Source organism: Maylandia zebra, linkage group LG20 (assembly GCF_041146795.1).
Source record: "Maylandia zebra isolate NMK-2024a linkage group LG20, Mzebra_GT3a, whole genome shotgun sequence".
In the NCBI taxonomy this organism is placed as follows: Eukaryota; Metazoa; Chordata; class Actinopteri; order Cichliformes; family Cichlidae; genus Maylandia; species Maylandia zebra.
In genome coordinates, this window is record NC_135186.1 from 19562350 (window position 1) to 19580345 (window position 17996).

Here is a 17996-nt window from a genome sequence, read left to right on the forward strand (position 1 = left end):
ACTACGTGAATGTACTATTGCTGTGTGATTTATTACTGTTACTGAAGGTCCGCGGCTCCGAACCGTAGTAAAGGGACCTCTGAATAATACGGGTTCGTGTCGGGCTCCTAGGCGAAAAATAGCTTTACTTTGTTGTGTGGGTCAACTCTGCTTGCGAGAGACAGAGAGAGGCGTTGACAGGCTGCTCCAACGGAACTTATTGTTTCGGAAAACACAAACAAAGCGTACAGAGTTTTAATAGCGTACTTACAACTAGGCTCGTCAGGCACTCTTCTTGGCTGCAGTGGTTATTATTATATTTACATGCTTCCAGTTCCCGTTTTCTCCCACCTCGCACTCACAGACACATAACGAGTATGGCAGTCCATTCTCCCTGCAGCACAGGCTACACTGCCCATGATGCTACATTCTGCATTATGCTTATTAGCTTAGCACAACAACAACAACAACAAAAAGGCGCTCTCTCACCCAGGAAACACGCAGAGCGAGAGCGTCACCCTGTAACCATGGCAACTGCAACGCTGCCGCCTGGAACTACTGTCAAACAAAACCGAAACAGTCCTGACCCGCCACAATATGAAACAGGAAAGTACCGCCGTGTAATCCATTTATTTCAACAAAGTAACTGTATTCTAAATACCACCTTTTTAAACGGTACCTGTAACGGAATACAGTTACTCATATTTTGTATTTTAAATACGTAACGGCGGTACATGTATTCCGTTACTCCCCAACACTGCTTGTACCTTGTGTTTCTTTTTTGGTTTGCTATTTTTCAAATTCTACATTTATGCAGGCTTGTTTGCTAAATAATTATATACACTTTTCTCAATCTAAATAGTGGACTTTGGTAGAATTAAAAAAACAAGTGTAGTGCAGGTATATGATGATTTTTAGTGCTACTATCATCTAGTTCTGATTCTGGTTCTGTCTTGGTTAATTCCTCAGTAGTCCTGATTTTGAACTGTTGTAGTCCTGTTTTAATTCAGGATCAGTTCTGGGTCTGGTTGAATTGGGGTTTAGTCCTCGTGTCTTGATACAGCCCCGACTTTGATATCAGTTTTGGCCAGGGTGTACCCGGCCTCGAGCCCTGTGACAACTGAGACTGACTCCAGCTGGGATGAGAGGAAACAGAAGAGGAAAAATGAAATGAAGCTGTTCCATGTGAACAAAGTTGCGAAAAAATGATTATTCATAACCTACACTAGATTATTTGACAAATTAAAGCTGCTCTATGTATACATTGAGTTGTGTGTAATTACATCTTCTCATTAATTTAGAAGTAATTAATTATTAAAAAAGAGGAAGGGATGCCTGATTTTAGAAGCTGACATGTTGCCCTGCTATCTTGAATATAGTGGTTGAGATGGAAATAGTCCATATGTATGTAGCTAGAGATCGGCCACATACGTTGTTTTTAATATGAAGATCACAAATAACTCTCTGAAACTATATATGACCATTTGATATTTGTGTGTGTGGGCAGCCATCTACTATGAACAGTTAGGGATGAGGGTACGAAGACAAAATGAAAAAAAAAATCAAATAATTTCTTATTTCAGATCTTTGGCCAAATATTCTTCAATCATGTTAATATATAGTGTGTACAGAAATGTTTTTATACACAAAGAGTAGTAGAGACATGCCAACTGGCTGTGACTATTATGGGGAAATGCAAAGCAGCTGGCCACTAAATGTGATCATAAATGTGTTTTTCCTGCACCAGCCACAATAGCTAGGATTTTGCACTTGAATTGGGAGGAGTAAGAAAACTGAATTCAATTGACTACAATCTGCAATCTACTCACATCCAGTGGTGAGATTTTACACACTATACCTTTAAAATATGTCATTAGAATTAGGAATGTAATGTACAAGTAGTAGATTAATAGAAATTAATTAATTACATATTTGTAATGGATAGTAAGTCAAGAAGTGCATAGGAGGATTCCCATTAGCTACAACCGTGCAGCAGCTATCTTCCAGCAAACATTACCACAGAAAATGTAGACCTCATGTGAGATAGCTCATGTCAGGCCTAGAGCAATTTTGCCTTTTGAGTCTCTTTGTGGGCTTTTTGTGGGCAAGCCACAGTGTTCTTTCCCACTGAAAACCTTCATTGGGAACCTAATTTTATTTTTGAACAACACTACTCCACACCAATTATGTAATGTACCATGGGACAGATGTGGGCCCCACACTGTGGAGCCTAGGCTGGCCCAGGTCCCAGTACCAGCATGAAGTATGGCCCATATCACACTGGTGATATTTGGGCTGGGGGTTTGAAAGTTGTTATTGTGTTGGAGGATAGGAGAACTGTTTGAATGGTCCTCTGACATGTGACAAAAAGCATGATAGTCTAGGGTCTCTTATCTGTCTGCAAACCATTTTTATTTTGTTTGTTTTTTCTTTTCTTTTGTTTTGACCTTAAAAATACTGTAGCGAGATGCAGAGTATTCTTTTTTTTAATCCAAAGGTATAGACACCTTTTTGTGTGAATGTGTGCGTGAATGGGTGGATGACTGGATATGTAAAGCGCTTTGGGGTCCTAAGGGACTAGTAAAGGCGCTATATAAATACAGGCCATTTTTGGAGGGTCCCAAGCCAAGGTTTGCAGTGGGCAGTATCTGGAATTTTTAATTTTTCCATTAGAATGATGTTATTATTATTGCGTCCAAAGTGGTGAAAAAAGTTGCTGTGGGTTGAATAGGGATCATTGTGAATACGTAATTGATCTTTATGGTGTTAGTACATCCTAAAATTAAAAGTGGTTTTGTCATCCATCGGTTTAAGTCATCTTTTATTGTTTTCAATAGAGGAGTGAAACAGTGGAACAGCTCTGACAGTTTGGGGGAGAATTGTATGTCTAGGTATGTGATCATGCCAGTAGTAGGTGGTAGGTGAGGGATCTGTCATGTATAAGAATGGGTATCTCCATTTATTATTAAAGTGGTAGATTTATTCCAATTTATTGTATAATCAGAGATTTGGGAGTATGTATTAGTGATTTGGATTAGTTCTTTAACTGATTTATTGGGATTTTGTAGGAACCGGAGTACATCATCTGCATATAAACTTTTTTATATTTATGTGTTTATTGGTGTATTATTGGTGTGAATGCCTATGATGTTAACGTTCTGACGGATTACTGCTGCTAATGGTTCAAAGAAAAGTGCAAATAATGAGGGTGAGAGTGGGCACCCTTGTCTTGTACCTCTGTGAAGTGTAAAATTTGTTGAGATTAAGTTGTTTGTTATAAGTGCTTTCTTCATAACAGCCATCCCTCAAGATTTTCTCCATTTAAAGCAATGCGTTATCAGGGATTGTAACATCTAGTCCTTTTACTGAATCGGAATTATGGCTACTTTGGTGGGATAGATGTAATAGGTCGAAATGTGTATTATTTGAAGAATGTCTGCCTTTAATGAATCCTGAATAGGGTGTTTGTTTGTCTTGAGAAGTATTGAAAATAGTTCTGTATTCACATGGTATGGAATGAACTTGTTATTTTTTATTTCATCTACCATTTATTAATTATAATTATATAATATTACAATAATTATAATAACAAATAGACTTATAAAATCAAACAAATATCAGGCCCATTTATCCATACTGGAGAAATAAATACTATACCGGTTATATTAAGGGTGAAAACCAAAATTCCCCTATTTCCTCTGTGGGGGGTCTTTATCATATAAGCCTGGAAACTTGAGGGTACTGCACAGTATCTTTGCTGTTCCTAGGACTGCGCTCTTCTGGACAGAGATGTCTGATGTTGTTCGTGGGATCTGCTAGAGCCACTCGCCTAGACTTAAACCCCCGGAGAGCAGCCAAATGGCTTTTAGCTAGGCTTTAGCTTCAGCGAAGTGGAAGCTAAATTGGCTAGTCATTCATATGTAAATTAGGTTGTTACCTGGGAATTCTGGAGGGAGGGGAGTGGGGGTGTGTGGATGAGGGGGTGGGGGAGCTGCTAAAAGCTGTGAACTTCCTTTTGTGTTCGTCTTGATGCATTCTCAATCATCCAGGGAAATAAATCTCCAAAAGTCACCAACTTGGAGTGTTTCAGTTTGCCATCTTAGGGAGAAATCAACACACATGGGTGTATGTCCTTTGTTGCTGAGATTTATTGATAAAAACAGTACAAAAAACCAACCATTTGTACACATATTTACAAATAATAATAAAAAGTGAGTGAGTACATTTCAACATTATACCAGTGGTCTGATTGATGCCACAATGGAGCAAATCGAGCAAAGACTGATAAGTTCGCTGCAATTTCCAGTGTGTGGGGATCATTTGTCACCAACTGCATCACGTGCTACAACCCTGGTCTACATATCACCGTTGATGAACAGCTTTTCCCATCAAAGACTCGGTGCTGTTTCCTGCAGAATATTGCAAGTAAACCTGACAAGTTTGGGATCAAGTTTTGGGTGGCTTTGGGTGGCATCATCAGACCACTGGTATAATGTTGAAAATGCTGAAATGTACTCACTCACTTTTTATTATTATTTTATTTTATTATTATTTGTAAATATGTGTACAAATGGTTGGTTTTTTGTACTGTTTTTATCAATAAATCTCAGCAACAAAGGACATACACCCATGTGTGTTGATTTCTCCCTAAGATGGCAAACTGAAACACTCCAAGTTGGTGACTTTTGGAGATTTATTTCCCTGGATGATTGAGAATGCATCAAGATGAAACACAAAAGGAAGTTCACAGTTTTTAGCAGCTCCCCCACCCCCTCAATCACACACCCCCACTCCCCTCCCTCTAGAATTCCCAGGTAACAACCTAATTTACATATGAATGACTAGCCAATTTAGCTTCCACTTGGCTGAAGCTAAAGCTTAGCTAAAAGCCTACCAGCCATTTGGCTGCTCTCCGGGTTTTAAAGGTAGAAAGGTGCCTGGCACAGCCTGGCAGTGCTACTGCTAGCTTGGCGGCCACTGAACTGAGTTCTCCAATTACCACTGGGACCACTGTTACCTTCACCCTCCACCCTCTCAAGCTGTTCTCTGAGCCCTTGGTACTACTCCAACTTCTTCCAGTTCCTTCTTCCTGATGTTGCTGTCATTCAGTATTGCTATATCTATCACTACGTCCATCTTCTGCTTGACTGCCACTACTATGTCCGGTTGGTTAGCCACCACCATTTTGTCGTTCTGTATCTGTAAGTCCCACAGGATCTCAGCTCAGTCATTCTCCACCACCATAGGGGGCGTCTCCCATTTTGACCTCGGGACTTCCAGGCCATACTTGGCACAGATGTTTCTGTATACTATGCTGGCCACTTGGTTATGGCATTCCATGTATGCCCTGCTAGCATCTTGAACCCTGCTGTTACACAGCAAATTCAAAAGTGTTAAATGTTTTGGTGTTAGTAGTCTTCTTGCAAAAGTAGAGTTAATTTTACTCTAAGTAGAGTCGCATTCTTTTAATGTAACTCTGAGGTGTAAAATGATAGTAGTTAAAATCGAGTGTTAAAAATGAGGGTTTCTATGTCAAATCTGGAGGTGTTACAATGGAAACATTAACTCTTGACCTCTTAACTCTGAACTCCTACAGGGGCTATGACACCAATAGAGTAAATTCACAGACTCCGCCCCCAGCACCATAGGCTCCAATCAAAGCTGAAGTGAAGCCGTTTCAGAACATTTTGCTCTACATATTTGAGTTGTTTGCCATGCTTGGTAAGTCATTTTTTCAAAGATTGTTTCAATTATTATTATTAGCTTTTACTTCTGTGGCTCTTTGGAGTTGAGACAAAGCTGTGTGAAAGGTATTGTTTGCGGGCAAATACTACAGCCTTGAAAAAAGCTTGCATGTGAATTTTCAGTCAAACTTTTGGTCAAATACACCTAAAACAATGTCTAGAATGTGAAATGTTGGTATAATGGTGCTACTTGAAGCCTGAAAACGATCTCTCATAAAAAAACAAACAAACTAGCAAACAGTAGTAGCAGATATCCTGACTGGGTTCTACGTTATCATTTAGATCCCTCCAGAGTTTTGTGCACACGGTTTAGGTAAAAATGAAAAAGGTTGAGGTTTTACATTTAGTTCAGTATTACCTGTTGCCGGTGTCCTTGTCTTTTGGGAAAATACTTTACACAAGTAATGGCTCAAAAAGGATTCTTTCTTTTTTTTACTGTGCTGCAATTGATTACTGGATTATTTGTGCCATTAATTAGTGTCAACTAATTTTTATTCATTCTCCACATAGGATATGCTTGTGAAGATGGAATATGGGGGAGAGCAGAAGTGTGCTGAAGTTCCACAAAGTGATGAATGAAGGACATGCATATTGTGTTGAAGATATAAGTGATGATAATGCTGTTATTTGCATTTACCAGCTCACCTATGTCAGACCTTTTGATAAACAAAATTCTAATGAAAGTGAGAACATGTACACTGTTACATTTTTCAGAAAATGTTTTGAAATTGTGGTGCACAGTTCAGAATAAATGTTTTTCAAAAACAATTGCATCTTTTTAGTAAATGTTTATTTCCAAAAGAAATTTCTAGAAGTTCAGAACAGTAAAATTCCCGCTTTTTAGAATTAATTAGAAGATAACTCTTACGTAGTTAAACTAAAATACTCTTTGAGAGTTAATATATATAAACTCTTAACACCTAGTTAGCATTAGTAAGTGTTAAATTATCAACTCCAGACAGATTTGGTGTTTAACACTAAATCAGAGTTAACATACCAACTCTCCAAAAAGAGTTAAATTAACACTCTCTGGTGTGGACCCATATAGACACTTTAATAGTGTTGAAATCAAATCTGACAGTGTTAATTTGGACATGCTGGATTTGCTGTGTATGTGCTGGATTGTCTCAGGGGCATCTTTACACAGCCTGCACCTAGAGTTTTGCCTGTTGTGATAGACCCCAGCCTCAATGGATCTTGTGCTCAGAGCCTGTTCCTGTGCTGCCATGATTAGTGCCTCTATGCTGTCTTTCAGTCCAGCTTTGTCCAGCCACTGGTGGGATTTCTGGATGTCAGCCACTTCCTCTATCTGCCGGTGATACATACCATTCAGGGACCTGTCCTTCCATAATGGTTCCTCCTCTTTCTTGGGTTTCTGCTGCCTGAGGTATTCACTGAGCATGCATGGTCAGGAGCTTCCTGGTCTTGATGTCAGTGGCTTCTATCTCCTCCTTTGGCCAGCAGGTTACCTGATCAGAGGCAGGGCGTAGGTGTTGATAGCCCGGATTTTGTTCTTACCCTTCAGCTGACTCCTCAGGACTTGCCTGACCCTCTGCAGGTATTTGGTGGTTGCAGCTTTTCTAGCGACCCCTTCATGGTTCCCATTTAACTGTGGGATCCCCAGATACTTGCAGCTGTCCTCACTGTCTACAATGTTGCCTTCTGGTAGTCGTTCCCCTCAGTTCTGACTACCTTCCCTCATTTTGTTATCATCCAACTACACCTCTTCAGACTATACGACATTCCAATGTATTTGCTGTATATCCTGGTGGTGCAGGTCAGTGAATCAATGTCTCATGCACTCTTGGTAAATAGTTTGATGTCATCTATGTAGAGGATGTGCCTGATGATTGCTCCGTTCTGTAGTCATTATCCATATCCAGTCTTGTGAGTGATCTCACTGAGGAGGTTCAGGCCTATGCAAAATAGCAGTGGGAGCAGTGCATCCCCTTGGTAGATCCCGCACTTGATTGAGTTTCTGATGAAGGCTCTTAGGGTCCTGTTGATCTTGTATAGTTCTAGGCATTCCAGAATCCAGGTGTGGGGCATCGAGTCATAGGTCTTCTTGTAATCAATCCAAGCAGTGCACAGGTTGGTCAGCCTAGTCTTGCAGTCTCAGCTGACTGCTCAGTCTACCAGTAGCTGATGTTTTGCACCTCTGGTATTCTTGCCAAAGAGATGAGTTGGGCCTGGAGGTGCCAAATTCCACCATTTTGGCCTCCCTCACTTGTGATGATGCAGGGTTGATGAGCTCCTAGACCGATTAGGCACTGCTTGGATTTGACCAAGGGCTACTGGCAGATTCCCTTGACTCCAGATTCCAAATAGAAAATGGCCTTCTCTACTCAGGATGGTTTGTACCAATTTGTCACACTTCCATGGTAAATGGCCTGTATTTGTATAGCGCTTTACTAGTCCCTAAGGACCCCAAAGCGCATTACACATCCAGTCATCCACCCATTCACACACTGGTGATGGCAAGCTACATTGTAGCCACAGCCACCCTGGGGCGCACTGACAGAGGCGAGGCTGCCAGACACTGGCGCCACCGGGCCCTCTGACCACCACCAGTAGGCAAAGGCATATACTGCAGCTGTATATGCTGCTGCCTTATCATCCATAGTGACACCTAGAAAGAGCATATGCAAAGATACAGTGTACCGTCTCACATGTGAGAAAGGACTGCTCACACACTGGAGTCAGAGCCATTGACTTCGACAATGACCTGGCAGGTGCGGTCAGGCATCAACAGGATAGAAGTGGTGGCGAAATGTCCTTCAGAGAGATCAAATGATAACTGGACTTTTGGAGAAGGGAATTCGATTAAAGTTAGGGCAATTTTACTGAAAGCACAAATTAAACAATGATAGAAGTGCTTGCAGTTTGGTGGCACTGGCCAGTCTAGCACCGCCTGCACTTTAGTGGGGTCTGGTTAGAGGCTGTCTTTTTCAACCATATATCAGAAGAAGGAACTGTGTCAACATGGAACTCACATTTTTCACTCTCACGGCATGTCTAATCACCGTCATATCTAATTTTTTTGTCAAAATAATGACTTGGAGAGAATAAGTATGAGTTATTACTGTAATTTTTCCATTGATCATAAGACTTGAAGAGTGGAATGCTTATGACAGAGGTGTTCAACTCCAGGGCTCAAGGGCTGGTGTCCTGCAGGTTTTAGATATCACCCTGGGTCAGCACACCTGAATCAAATGTTCATTACCAGGCCTCTGGAGAATTTCAGGACATGTCGAGGAGTTTAATTTAGTCATTTAAATCAGCTGTGTTGGATGAAGGCCACATCTAAAACCTGCAGGAGACTGGCCCTTGAGGCCTGGAGTTGGACACCCCTGGCTTATGAGTTTCACCCACCAGTACCCCTACCATTACTGGTGAGTGCGGCCCTTTTGGCCACACTCTGGTCCTCTAGTGTGATTTCCAATACCTTTATGAGCTGTCCTTATGTAATGACTGATGTGTCTACTCAGCTCTGTTGCTATGATGCCTGAGATGAGCTTCTATGTTGTGGAGAAACAGGTATTTGGCCAGTAGTTTGTAGGGCTCTTTTTATGATCAGGATTGTTCTGCCCTGTGTTAGCCGGTTTGGATTAGTACCTAGGAGGAGCCCTGTTATTTGTGCTATTTGTGAATTTCAGTTGTGGGTGGGTCTGCCCGTGTGCTATTTTTTCCTTGTAGTAGAGAGTACACCCTGGATGCATCTTAGCAGAACAGGTCATTCTCTTCTCTGATTTATCTCTTCAGCTTAGTTTCCAGAGCTGTGAGCCTTTGTTTGGCAGTTTCTAAATCCTAGGTTTTGAAAACACAATTTTACCTTATTTTCATCCAGGACCTCTCTCTCATGAAACCCTTTTGCATCGATTGATATCCTTCTGGGCTTCTCTGATTTTGGCTTCCAGCTGCCCTCTCTGTGGAGAAGCTTTCTCTACCTGGATCCTTAATCTTATACCCAAGTGCTTCTAGGATTTCTGTGTCAGTCGTTTCAGTGATACTGGTAGTATGAAAGGTGCAAAGAGCAGTTTTTTTTCTACAATAATCTGATCTGATGGAGCATTGTCAATGTTCCATCACTTCATCAGTTCAATGTTCTCTCATCCCAAACGGTCATGGCAGATGGCTGCCCCTCCCTGAGCCTGGTTCTGAAGGAGGTTTCTGCCTATTAAAAGGGAGTTTTTTCTTCTCACTGTTGCCCAAGTGCTTGCTCAAAGGGGTTCATATGATTGTTTTTCTGTTTGTCTCTGTATGTATTATTGTAGGGTCTACCTTTGATTTGATTTGATTTGATATACCTTTATTAGTCCCACAAGGGGAAATTTCATAAGGCTGCCGACCTATTGCACGCAATGGCGGCGCCATCTTACCCTCCGACCATACATACATTACACAAAACATCACATGGGGAAGACAGGTCAGAGAGGTATAACAATGGAAAAATGCACCACATGAAAGATAAGGAGAAAAAAATAACTCCCCCCAAACTGAGCTCCAACAGGGAGATCAGTTTGTGAACAGAAAAAAACACCTCTGCACATAGCACATGAAAAAACTCTTAATACACCAAAGAAACACATGACAAGCAACAGGGGTGGGTAAAGGGTGAGAGACAGCCGATTTAGACAGTACATCCGGGCCTGCAGCCTGTGCGCTGGTCTCCTTGATCCACCGTCAGCATCGGAAGAGAATAAGCATCGAAGGCGTTTGGAAAGGAAGGGGGGGATGAGTGTGTGGATATCAGTGTATATGTATGTGTGTGCGTGTCCAGAGTTCAGCTGAGACAGTGTCCTTCGCTCTGCTAGGCTAAGTAAACAGTCTTCCAGCCAACCCAGGTGGCCTTCCATGGAATGGGAAGGAACAGACTAAACACAGTCGTTATCAGGGTGTTTTTGTTCGGCTCCAGCCTTGCGACCGCAGCTGGCGCCGAGAGGGTATCCGCATGAAGTGATGGTGCTTTTTACTTTAGTGCGAACAGCTCATATGAATTTCAAAGCAGTTCTATACCTTACAATATAAAGCGCCTTGAGGCAACTGGTGTTGTGATTTGGTGCTATATAAATAAAATAAAATTGAATTGAAATGGGGGTTCTCTGTGACAACACAAAGTAGTACATAATTGTGAAGTGGTATTAAAACGATACGTGGTTTTCAAAATTTCAAACAAATTGAAAAGTATGGCATGCATTTGTATTCAGCCCCCTGTACTCTGATGCCCCTAAATAAAATCCAATGCAATCAGTTGGCTTCAGAAATCACCTAATTTGATAATCGAGTTCACCTGTGTGTAATTTTGTGTCATTACAAGTTATGAATATTATATTATAATTATATAACCTATAAATACACCCCACCCCCAAAAAACCCTCCGGAAAAAGATGCAGTACTGACGCCACCATCCAATAGACCAGGGCAAACACAAACAGAATTTGGGCAAGATAGGAAGGGTAGACCCTCCCCCCACCCAATGATACTGCAATCAATTTTGTAACAACCTGCAGGAGCATAACTGATTGAATGTTCTGCCAGAGTCTACATTGATCCCCTTGAATTGAAGATTCAAAAATGAAGATTTTTAATTGTATTTAGTTTTTATTTATTTTGCAGTCACAAGACATGTAATACGTTTAAAAAATATACTTTGTTTCCATTATCATCATGTAGATAATTGGGTTGTTGTTTTTTCCAGATAATGCAAATACACTAAGTGGGAATCTGGTTATCGGAACAAACAGATGTTCTATTGCTTGATGTTCTTACATGTAGTCTCTGTACTAAACCTCTAGAGCTTGCAATCCTTAGCTAGTGAGGTGCAAGCTTGAGAATAAAAAAAAAAAAAAAAACTTATAACAGGCAGTAATTACTATTAGCATAATTTTCTGTTTTCCCTTTGTCTTCTAGCTGTTCCATCTGCACCACAAAATGTCATCTCCATAGTAAATGAGACTTCTCTGATACTGGAGTGGAGTCCACCAAAGGAGAGTGGTGGCCGAGAAGATGTAGTTTACAACATCATATGTAAGAGTTGTGGCAGCGGTCGCAGCGGCTGCACCCGCTGTGGTGACAACGTGCAGTTTATCCCACGTCAGCTGGGACTCACCAACACCCGAGTACATATCAGCGACCTCATGGCTCACACGCAGTACACATTTGAAATACAAGCTGTCAATGGAGTGTCTGATCAGAGTCCTTATTCACCACAGTACACGTCTGTCAACATCACCACCAACCAGGCTGGTGAGGCATGATGTTACTCTAGTGATATTTCAGTGATTTCAGTATTAACTTCTGTTTTAGTAGCTCGAATGTCTGTTAGCATGTTTTCTACACCCTTCAGATCTCTTTGTTTTTTTCTCAGCACCATCAATAGTGTCCATCATCCACCAGGTTAGCAGAACTCCTAACAGCATCACTCTGTCCTGGTCCCAGCCAGATCAGCCCAATGGTGTTATTCTGGACTATGAACTGCAGTATTATGAGAAGGTACATCAGTGCCAACTGATTGAATTAATTTCAATTCAGTTTTATTTATATAGCACCAATTTGCAAAAGCAGTCACCTCAAGGCATCTGAACCTGAAACATTTTGACTCTTAAATTGTACTCAAAAATCTTACAGTTTTAATTATAGACAGATCTGCCTGATTTAAAGTCTTTGGTGTGTGTTATTCAGAACCAAGCAGAATGGAACTCATCTCTAACGAGGAGTCAGACCAACACTGCTGTCATACGAGGTTTAAGGCCTGGAACCATATACGTGTTTCAGGTCCGGGCTCGGACTGTCGCTGGATTTGGACGCTTCAGTGGTAAAATGTACTTCCAAACCATGACTGAAGGTAGGAATCAGATTTGCTGACAAACTAAATTCAGACTTATTTCATACCCTGTGTGCTGCCTAATATATAAGTCTAAATATAAAAATTACTGACATTTTTGTGGTTTGTTGTCTTTTCACCTGTAGAAGAATATAACTCCATTATTCAAGAGAAGCTCCCCCTCATCATTGGTTCATCTGCTGCAGGGGTTGTCTTTATTATTGCCATCACTGTCGTCATAATTGTTTGTCGCAGGTGAGCCACTCTGTGTCCACTCTGTCCCCCAGAAAATGTTACACTCTTCACCACATTATGGTCTAAAAATCTGGACCAATTTTTTACAAAGCCACAGAAATGATACAGAAAGCACTTTATCAAAAGTGCTGATTATGAATAAAACTGCAACTTGATCCTACAGAAATACACTCAATGACTTTGACCTACAAAAACTGCATTATGTGGTGGCAACTAGGGATGGGTATCGTTTAGGTTTTATCCGATACCGGTGCCAAACCGGTACTTTTGAAACGGTACCGGTGCTTAAACGGTGCTCGAACCGGTGCTCGAACCGGTGCTTAAAGAATGGAGAACACAAAATTGGTCCAAAAACCTCTTACGTTTAGCTGTTTTTTTGTAAAAAGATAACAATGTTAGCCTTTTCTGCAGCTATAGGGCATATATGGTATCACTCTTGGCTGGAAGCAGTGCTTAAACAATGGAAAAAACACAAACTTTGTCCAAAAACCTCTCATGTTTAGCTGTTTTCCACTTTTTCTTTGGTCATTTTAGCCTTTTTGGCCAGGGTGAAGGGAGTATCTGCCATCAAACAAGAAGACAGCCGCTGTAACTATGACGGTGTTTGCTAGTTCACCTTACATGCATTAATGTAATAACGTGGTTAGCCTACTCAATGTAAATTACACACGAACAACATTAACCCTCCTGCCATCCTTTAAAAAACTCACACCCATCACCCTAGGGACCATTCTCAGCCACGCCATAAAAAGACCATATATCCATATTTTATTCCACTTTAAATTAGCCAACCTTGTAAAACTACTTCTCCCTGAAATATTCATGTAAAGTTTTAATTATATTTTCGTTGTTTTAACCCTTCAAATCCCAGTGTTATTACATGAGCGCCCTGTGTTATAAGCCCCAAAAACCAAAAAACGAAACTAAATATTTCCACAAAAAACCAGTTGAAGTAATATGTGATTGTCATTATAAGTAGGCCTTTAGATGGACCAAAGATTGGCACCAACATACATTTTGACCTGCCATTATTTTTTTTGCATTTTTTTTGCAATTTAAAAATTAAAACTTCAAGGCCCTGAGTCTTCATTGACATACAAGAAAAGAAGAAAAAATAAAATCATATGATGATAATTTGGGGTTGAAAAATAGCGTTTATAATGGAAGTCAATGGGTAGAAAATGGTCCCCAGGGTGATGGGTGTGGGGATTTCTGCTGCTCAGCCATTTTAGGCTGATTTAAGGAATTCACACTGGAATATTAACATTGACAGGTAAAAACTATCCTGTGGCAAGTTTGGTTATATTCCACTGAACACAGTGGAAATGGCAGCCATTTAACACATAGCAGTGGCACAAAAAGGTCCCAAGAAGGCAGGAAGGTTAAGCTACTCACGCAGAGAAGAACGGCTGCTGCTACCATCATCATCCGTCATCATTTCTGCTACACTGGCAGGACTAGGGGCCAGGACTCTCCTCTTCGGGTTCTTGGGGGATGTTGCTAACTCCGGGTCCGATAACAGGCACCACTCGGTGTGAGGTCTTGCAGCAAGCTATCAAATACGGTGCATTTCTCGGCTTTTAAAAAAACGCTATGCGTCACCAGGTGTTTCATCAGATTCGAGGTGTTACCTCCTTTGCACAGTATCACCTTAAAGCACTTTTTGCAGGCTGCTGAGTTTGCATCTTTTGCTGTGAAGTACAGCCAGACTGTTGACCGCTTCGTCTTGGGCATTTTTAATCTGCAGCTCTGCTCTAAAAGAACGTACATACCTGGGCCCGCCTACTATCCTTGGAAAGGTAAAATGATTGGCTAGAATCCAAAGTGTATGACATTTCAGGGGAAAAAAAGCACTGAAATAAATCACGGAAATGTGCGCTGCTTTCCGGTCTGGTTACTACCGTTTATGTCAGAACCGGTGCTATAATGGCACCGGATACCGGTACCCATCCCTAGTGGCAACATGCAATTTAGTGTAAAATTATGTATTTAATTAAGAAGCGTCTGTTCTTCTTTAAGTTGCTTGAAGACGTTTCGCCTCTCATCTGAGAAGCTTCTTCAGTTCTAGGGTCAAATGGTGGAGAGTCCCAGATTTAAGCCCTATGGGAGTGTGCCCCCAAGAGGGACCATGGACCCCCTAATGATCCTCTACCTGATCACACGAGCCGAGGTGTGAAAACAGGTGTAGGTCACAATCAGCCAAGGTTTCGGGTGAACTCATTGTGAAACCTAGTCCCATCCTATCATGTGATTTTCTGAGGATTTCCTGGGTTCAGAAGGCCCAGGATTTTCTTTCCAGCTCCTTAGACTACAATGACCTGGTTGACTAAGAACCTTCACAGACATATTTAATTGAAAGCCAATTATGGGCTTCTTTGTAGTGGACAGTTTTAAATAGGGTAGAAACACACGGTTTGTTTGTTTTTCTGGAGTAGTTCAAAGTCAAGACTTGACTATGTCAGGTCATGATTATATACTTAGTAAACATATATTTTGTGTTGTCTTTGTCATGCATCAGTCTTTATTGTACACCATATAGTATAGTATAGCTTGTGCTCTGTTTTGTTTAATAGTTTATGTTATTAGTAGATTTAGTTTTTGTTTTCGAGTTGATGGATCTACATGCAGACTTTTTTGTATTTGTTTCCAGCAAAAGAAATTCTGACAGACCAGAATCTGAATATACAGACAAACTCCAACATTACACCAGTGGTCACAGTATGTACCTTTTTCTGAAAGTTGTTGACATTAAGACTGATAGCCATTAGTGCTGTATTTTATGAAATTAATGTTTTTTCAAGATTGGATGTGGCAAAAAATGACAGAAAGAAATCAAGTTTCCCTGTGTCTTCACGATTCAGTTTTTGCATATATATCTGTTGCTGTTTCTTCTATTTTTCTGTTGAAGTGTCACCGGGAATGAAGATCTACATTGACCCCTTCACATATGAAGATCCCAATGAAGCGGTTAGAGAGTTTGCTAAGGAAATTGACATTTCCTGTGTAAAGATTGAACAAGTGATTGGAGCAGGTAAAACAAAGAGATGCCTTAGAAAGGAAACGATATTAGGTGTAAGTAAAGACAGGCAGTGATTGGTGAGGTTTATGATACTTAGTACGTCAGAATGTGACTGTCTTGACCTTTATTAGTATATTAATTGTCTATTCAAAGAAGGTAATATTAAAGGTTTCTTTATCAAAGGTTAGATTAAGAAGTCACTGTACTGTTGTGACAGTGCTTGGAACTAAAATCAACTTAAACATAGCTTTTCTGCCTAATTGTTCTCTATCATGTCTGCCTAGATTACAGCAGTTTACAAAAACTTTGATAGTTACAGAAGATGATACAAAATGAATATATTATAATACATTACATGTCATTTACCTACTGTAAACCTGATAGGAGAGTTTGGAGAAGTGTGCAGTGGAAACCTCCGACAGCCTGGGAAAAGGGAGATATTGGTGGCCATCAAGACTTTAAAGGCAGGGTACACTGAACGCCAGAGGAGGGACTTTTTGAGTGAAGCATCTATCATGGGTCAGTTTGATCATCCCAACATCATCCATCTGGAGGGAGTGGTTACCAAGAGCAGCCCTGTAATGATCATCACTGAATTCATGGAGAATGGATCCCTTGACTCATTTCTCAGGGTAAAAGAGACACTGTACAATTCAATACAAGTATAGTAGTACGCACGTGTGTGTGTGTGTAGGTGTGTGTGTGTGTGTGTGTGTCATTACTGTACTAAAAAAAGAAGGAAACAGGGAAAAAAAGTAACAATAATATGCAAATGAGGGTGGTTACTCGTCAGATGTCACCGAGCTTAAATTCTTCCATGTATTTTTTATTATATCTGTGGATTGCCATTTTCAGCTTGGTGTCCACTTCTCACACATTTCAGCTTTTAAATTTTGGTCAAGAGGTTTTAAAGTCCATCCATTTTCTTTTGTTTGTATGGGGCATCACATTTCCAAGCAACACAAGTAAAGATAAATCTCTCCAGAGTCTCCTTGGTCTGCCCCAGGGCCGGCCTCCTTCTGGTGGTTCGAAAGAACTCACACCAGAAGCGCCCAGGAGGCATCCTCGTCAGGTGCTCAAACCACCTCAACTGGCTCCTTTCAATGTGGAGGAGTAGCAGCTTTATTCTGAGCCCCTCTCCAATGACTGAACTCTTCATCCTATCTCTAAGGAACAGCCACCCTTCTGAGAAATGTAATTTCTAAAACTAGTATGTGCAACCTAAGGTCAGTGTTGGGAAGGTTACTTTTAAAATGTATTCCACTACAGATTACAGAATACATGTCCCAAAATGTATTTTGTAATGTATTCCGTTACGTTACTCAATGAGAGTAACGTATTCTGAATACTTTGGAATACTTAATACACCATCATGCTTTTTACAGAATCAGAATCAGAATCAGAAAGGGTTTTATTGCCAAATGTTGAGCGGGTTTACAACATTAGGAAATTGCTGCGGTGCTTCAGTGCAAACATACTGTTATAAATTAAGCTTAAATAGACATGAAAATAAAAATGAGAATAAGAATTAAAAGTGCTAAGTAGATAGATAGATAGATATATACATGATATATACATGAGTGCAGGTGGTGATCAATGCCAAACATGGAATGATGCAGTGAACACAGCGTAGGGTCATGTGTTAGTGGTGGGAACAGTCATACGGTTATTGTTCATGTGTTCAACAGCAGAGGGGAAGAAACTGTTCTTATGGCAAGAGGTTCTGGTGCGAATGGACCGGAGCCTCCTGCCTGAGGGGAGCAGGTCAAACAGACTGTGTCCAGGGTGAGAAGGGTCAGCTGAGATCCGAGCTGCACGCCCCAGTGTCCTGGAGGTGTACAGGTCCTGCAGAGATGGGAGTCTGCAGCCAATCACCTTCTCAGCAGAGCGCACAACACGCTGCAGTCTCTGTTTGTCCCTGATAGTGGCTCCAGCGTACCACACGGTGATGGAGGAGGTGAGGATGGACTCGATGATTGCAGTGTAGAATTGCATCATCGTCCGTGTTGGCAGGTTGAATTTCTTCAGCTGCCTCAGGAAGTACATCCTCTGCTGGGCTTTCTTAATGACGAAGGTGATGGTGGGCACCCACTTCAGGTCCTGGGTGATGGTGGTACCCAGGAAGCGGCATGAGTCCACAGAGGTGATGGGGGTGTCAGTCAGGATGATGGGGGGG

The 17996-nt window shown here is 41.1% G+C and overlaps 1 protein-coding gene and 1 long non-coding RNA gene across 4 annotated transcripts in view; both read left to right on the forward strand.

Annotated features, from left to right (window-relative positions):
- The window catches only part of LOC101473498 (ephrin type-B receptor 2), a 95438-nt gene that overhangs the window by 49018 nt on the left and 28424 nt on the right, over positions 1–17996 (forward strand). For all 3 annotated transcript variants that reach the window (XM_004570915.3, XM_076878704.1, XM_076878705.1), the window contains 7 exons: positions 11634–11969; positions 12091–12215; positions 12405–12567; positions 12693–12801; positions 15452–15519; positions 15710–15832; positions 16205–16452. In XM_004570915.3, the coding sequence (XP_004570972.3) occupies positions 11634–11969; positions 12091–12215; positions 12405–12567; positions 12693–12801; positions 15452–15519; positions 15710–15832; positions 16205–16452 (1172 nt within the window). The remainder of the gene's footprint in view (positions 1–11633; positions 11970–12090; positions 12216–12404; positions 12568–12692; positions 12802–15451; positions 15520–15709; positions 15833–16204; positions 16453–17996) is intronic.
- LOC143414408 (uncharacterized) lies at positions 5302–6491 on the forward strand. The gene is made up of 2 exons (XR_013095035.1): positions 5302–5700; positions 6234–6491. It is a non-coding gene; the product is annotated as an uncharacterized LOC143414408 (long non-coding RNA).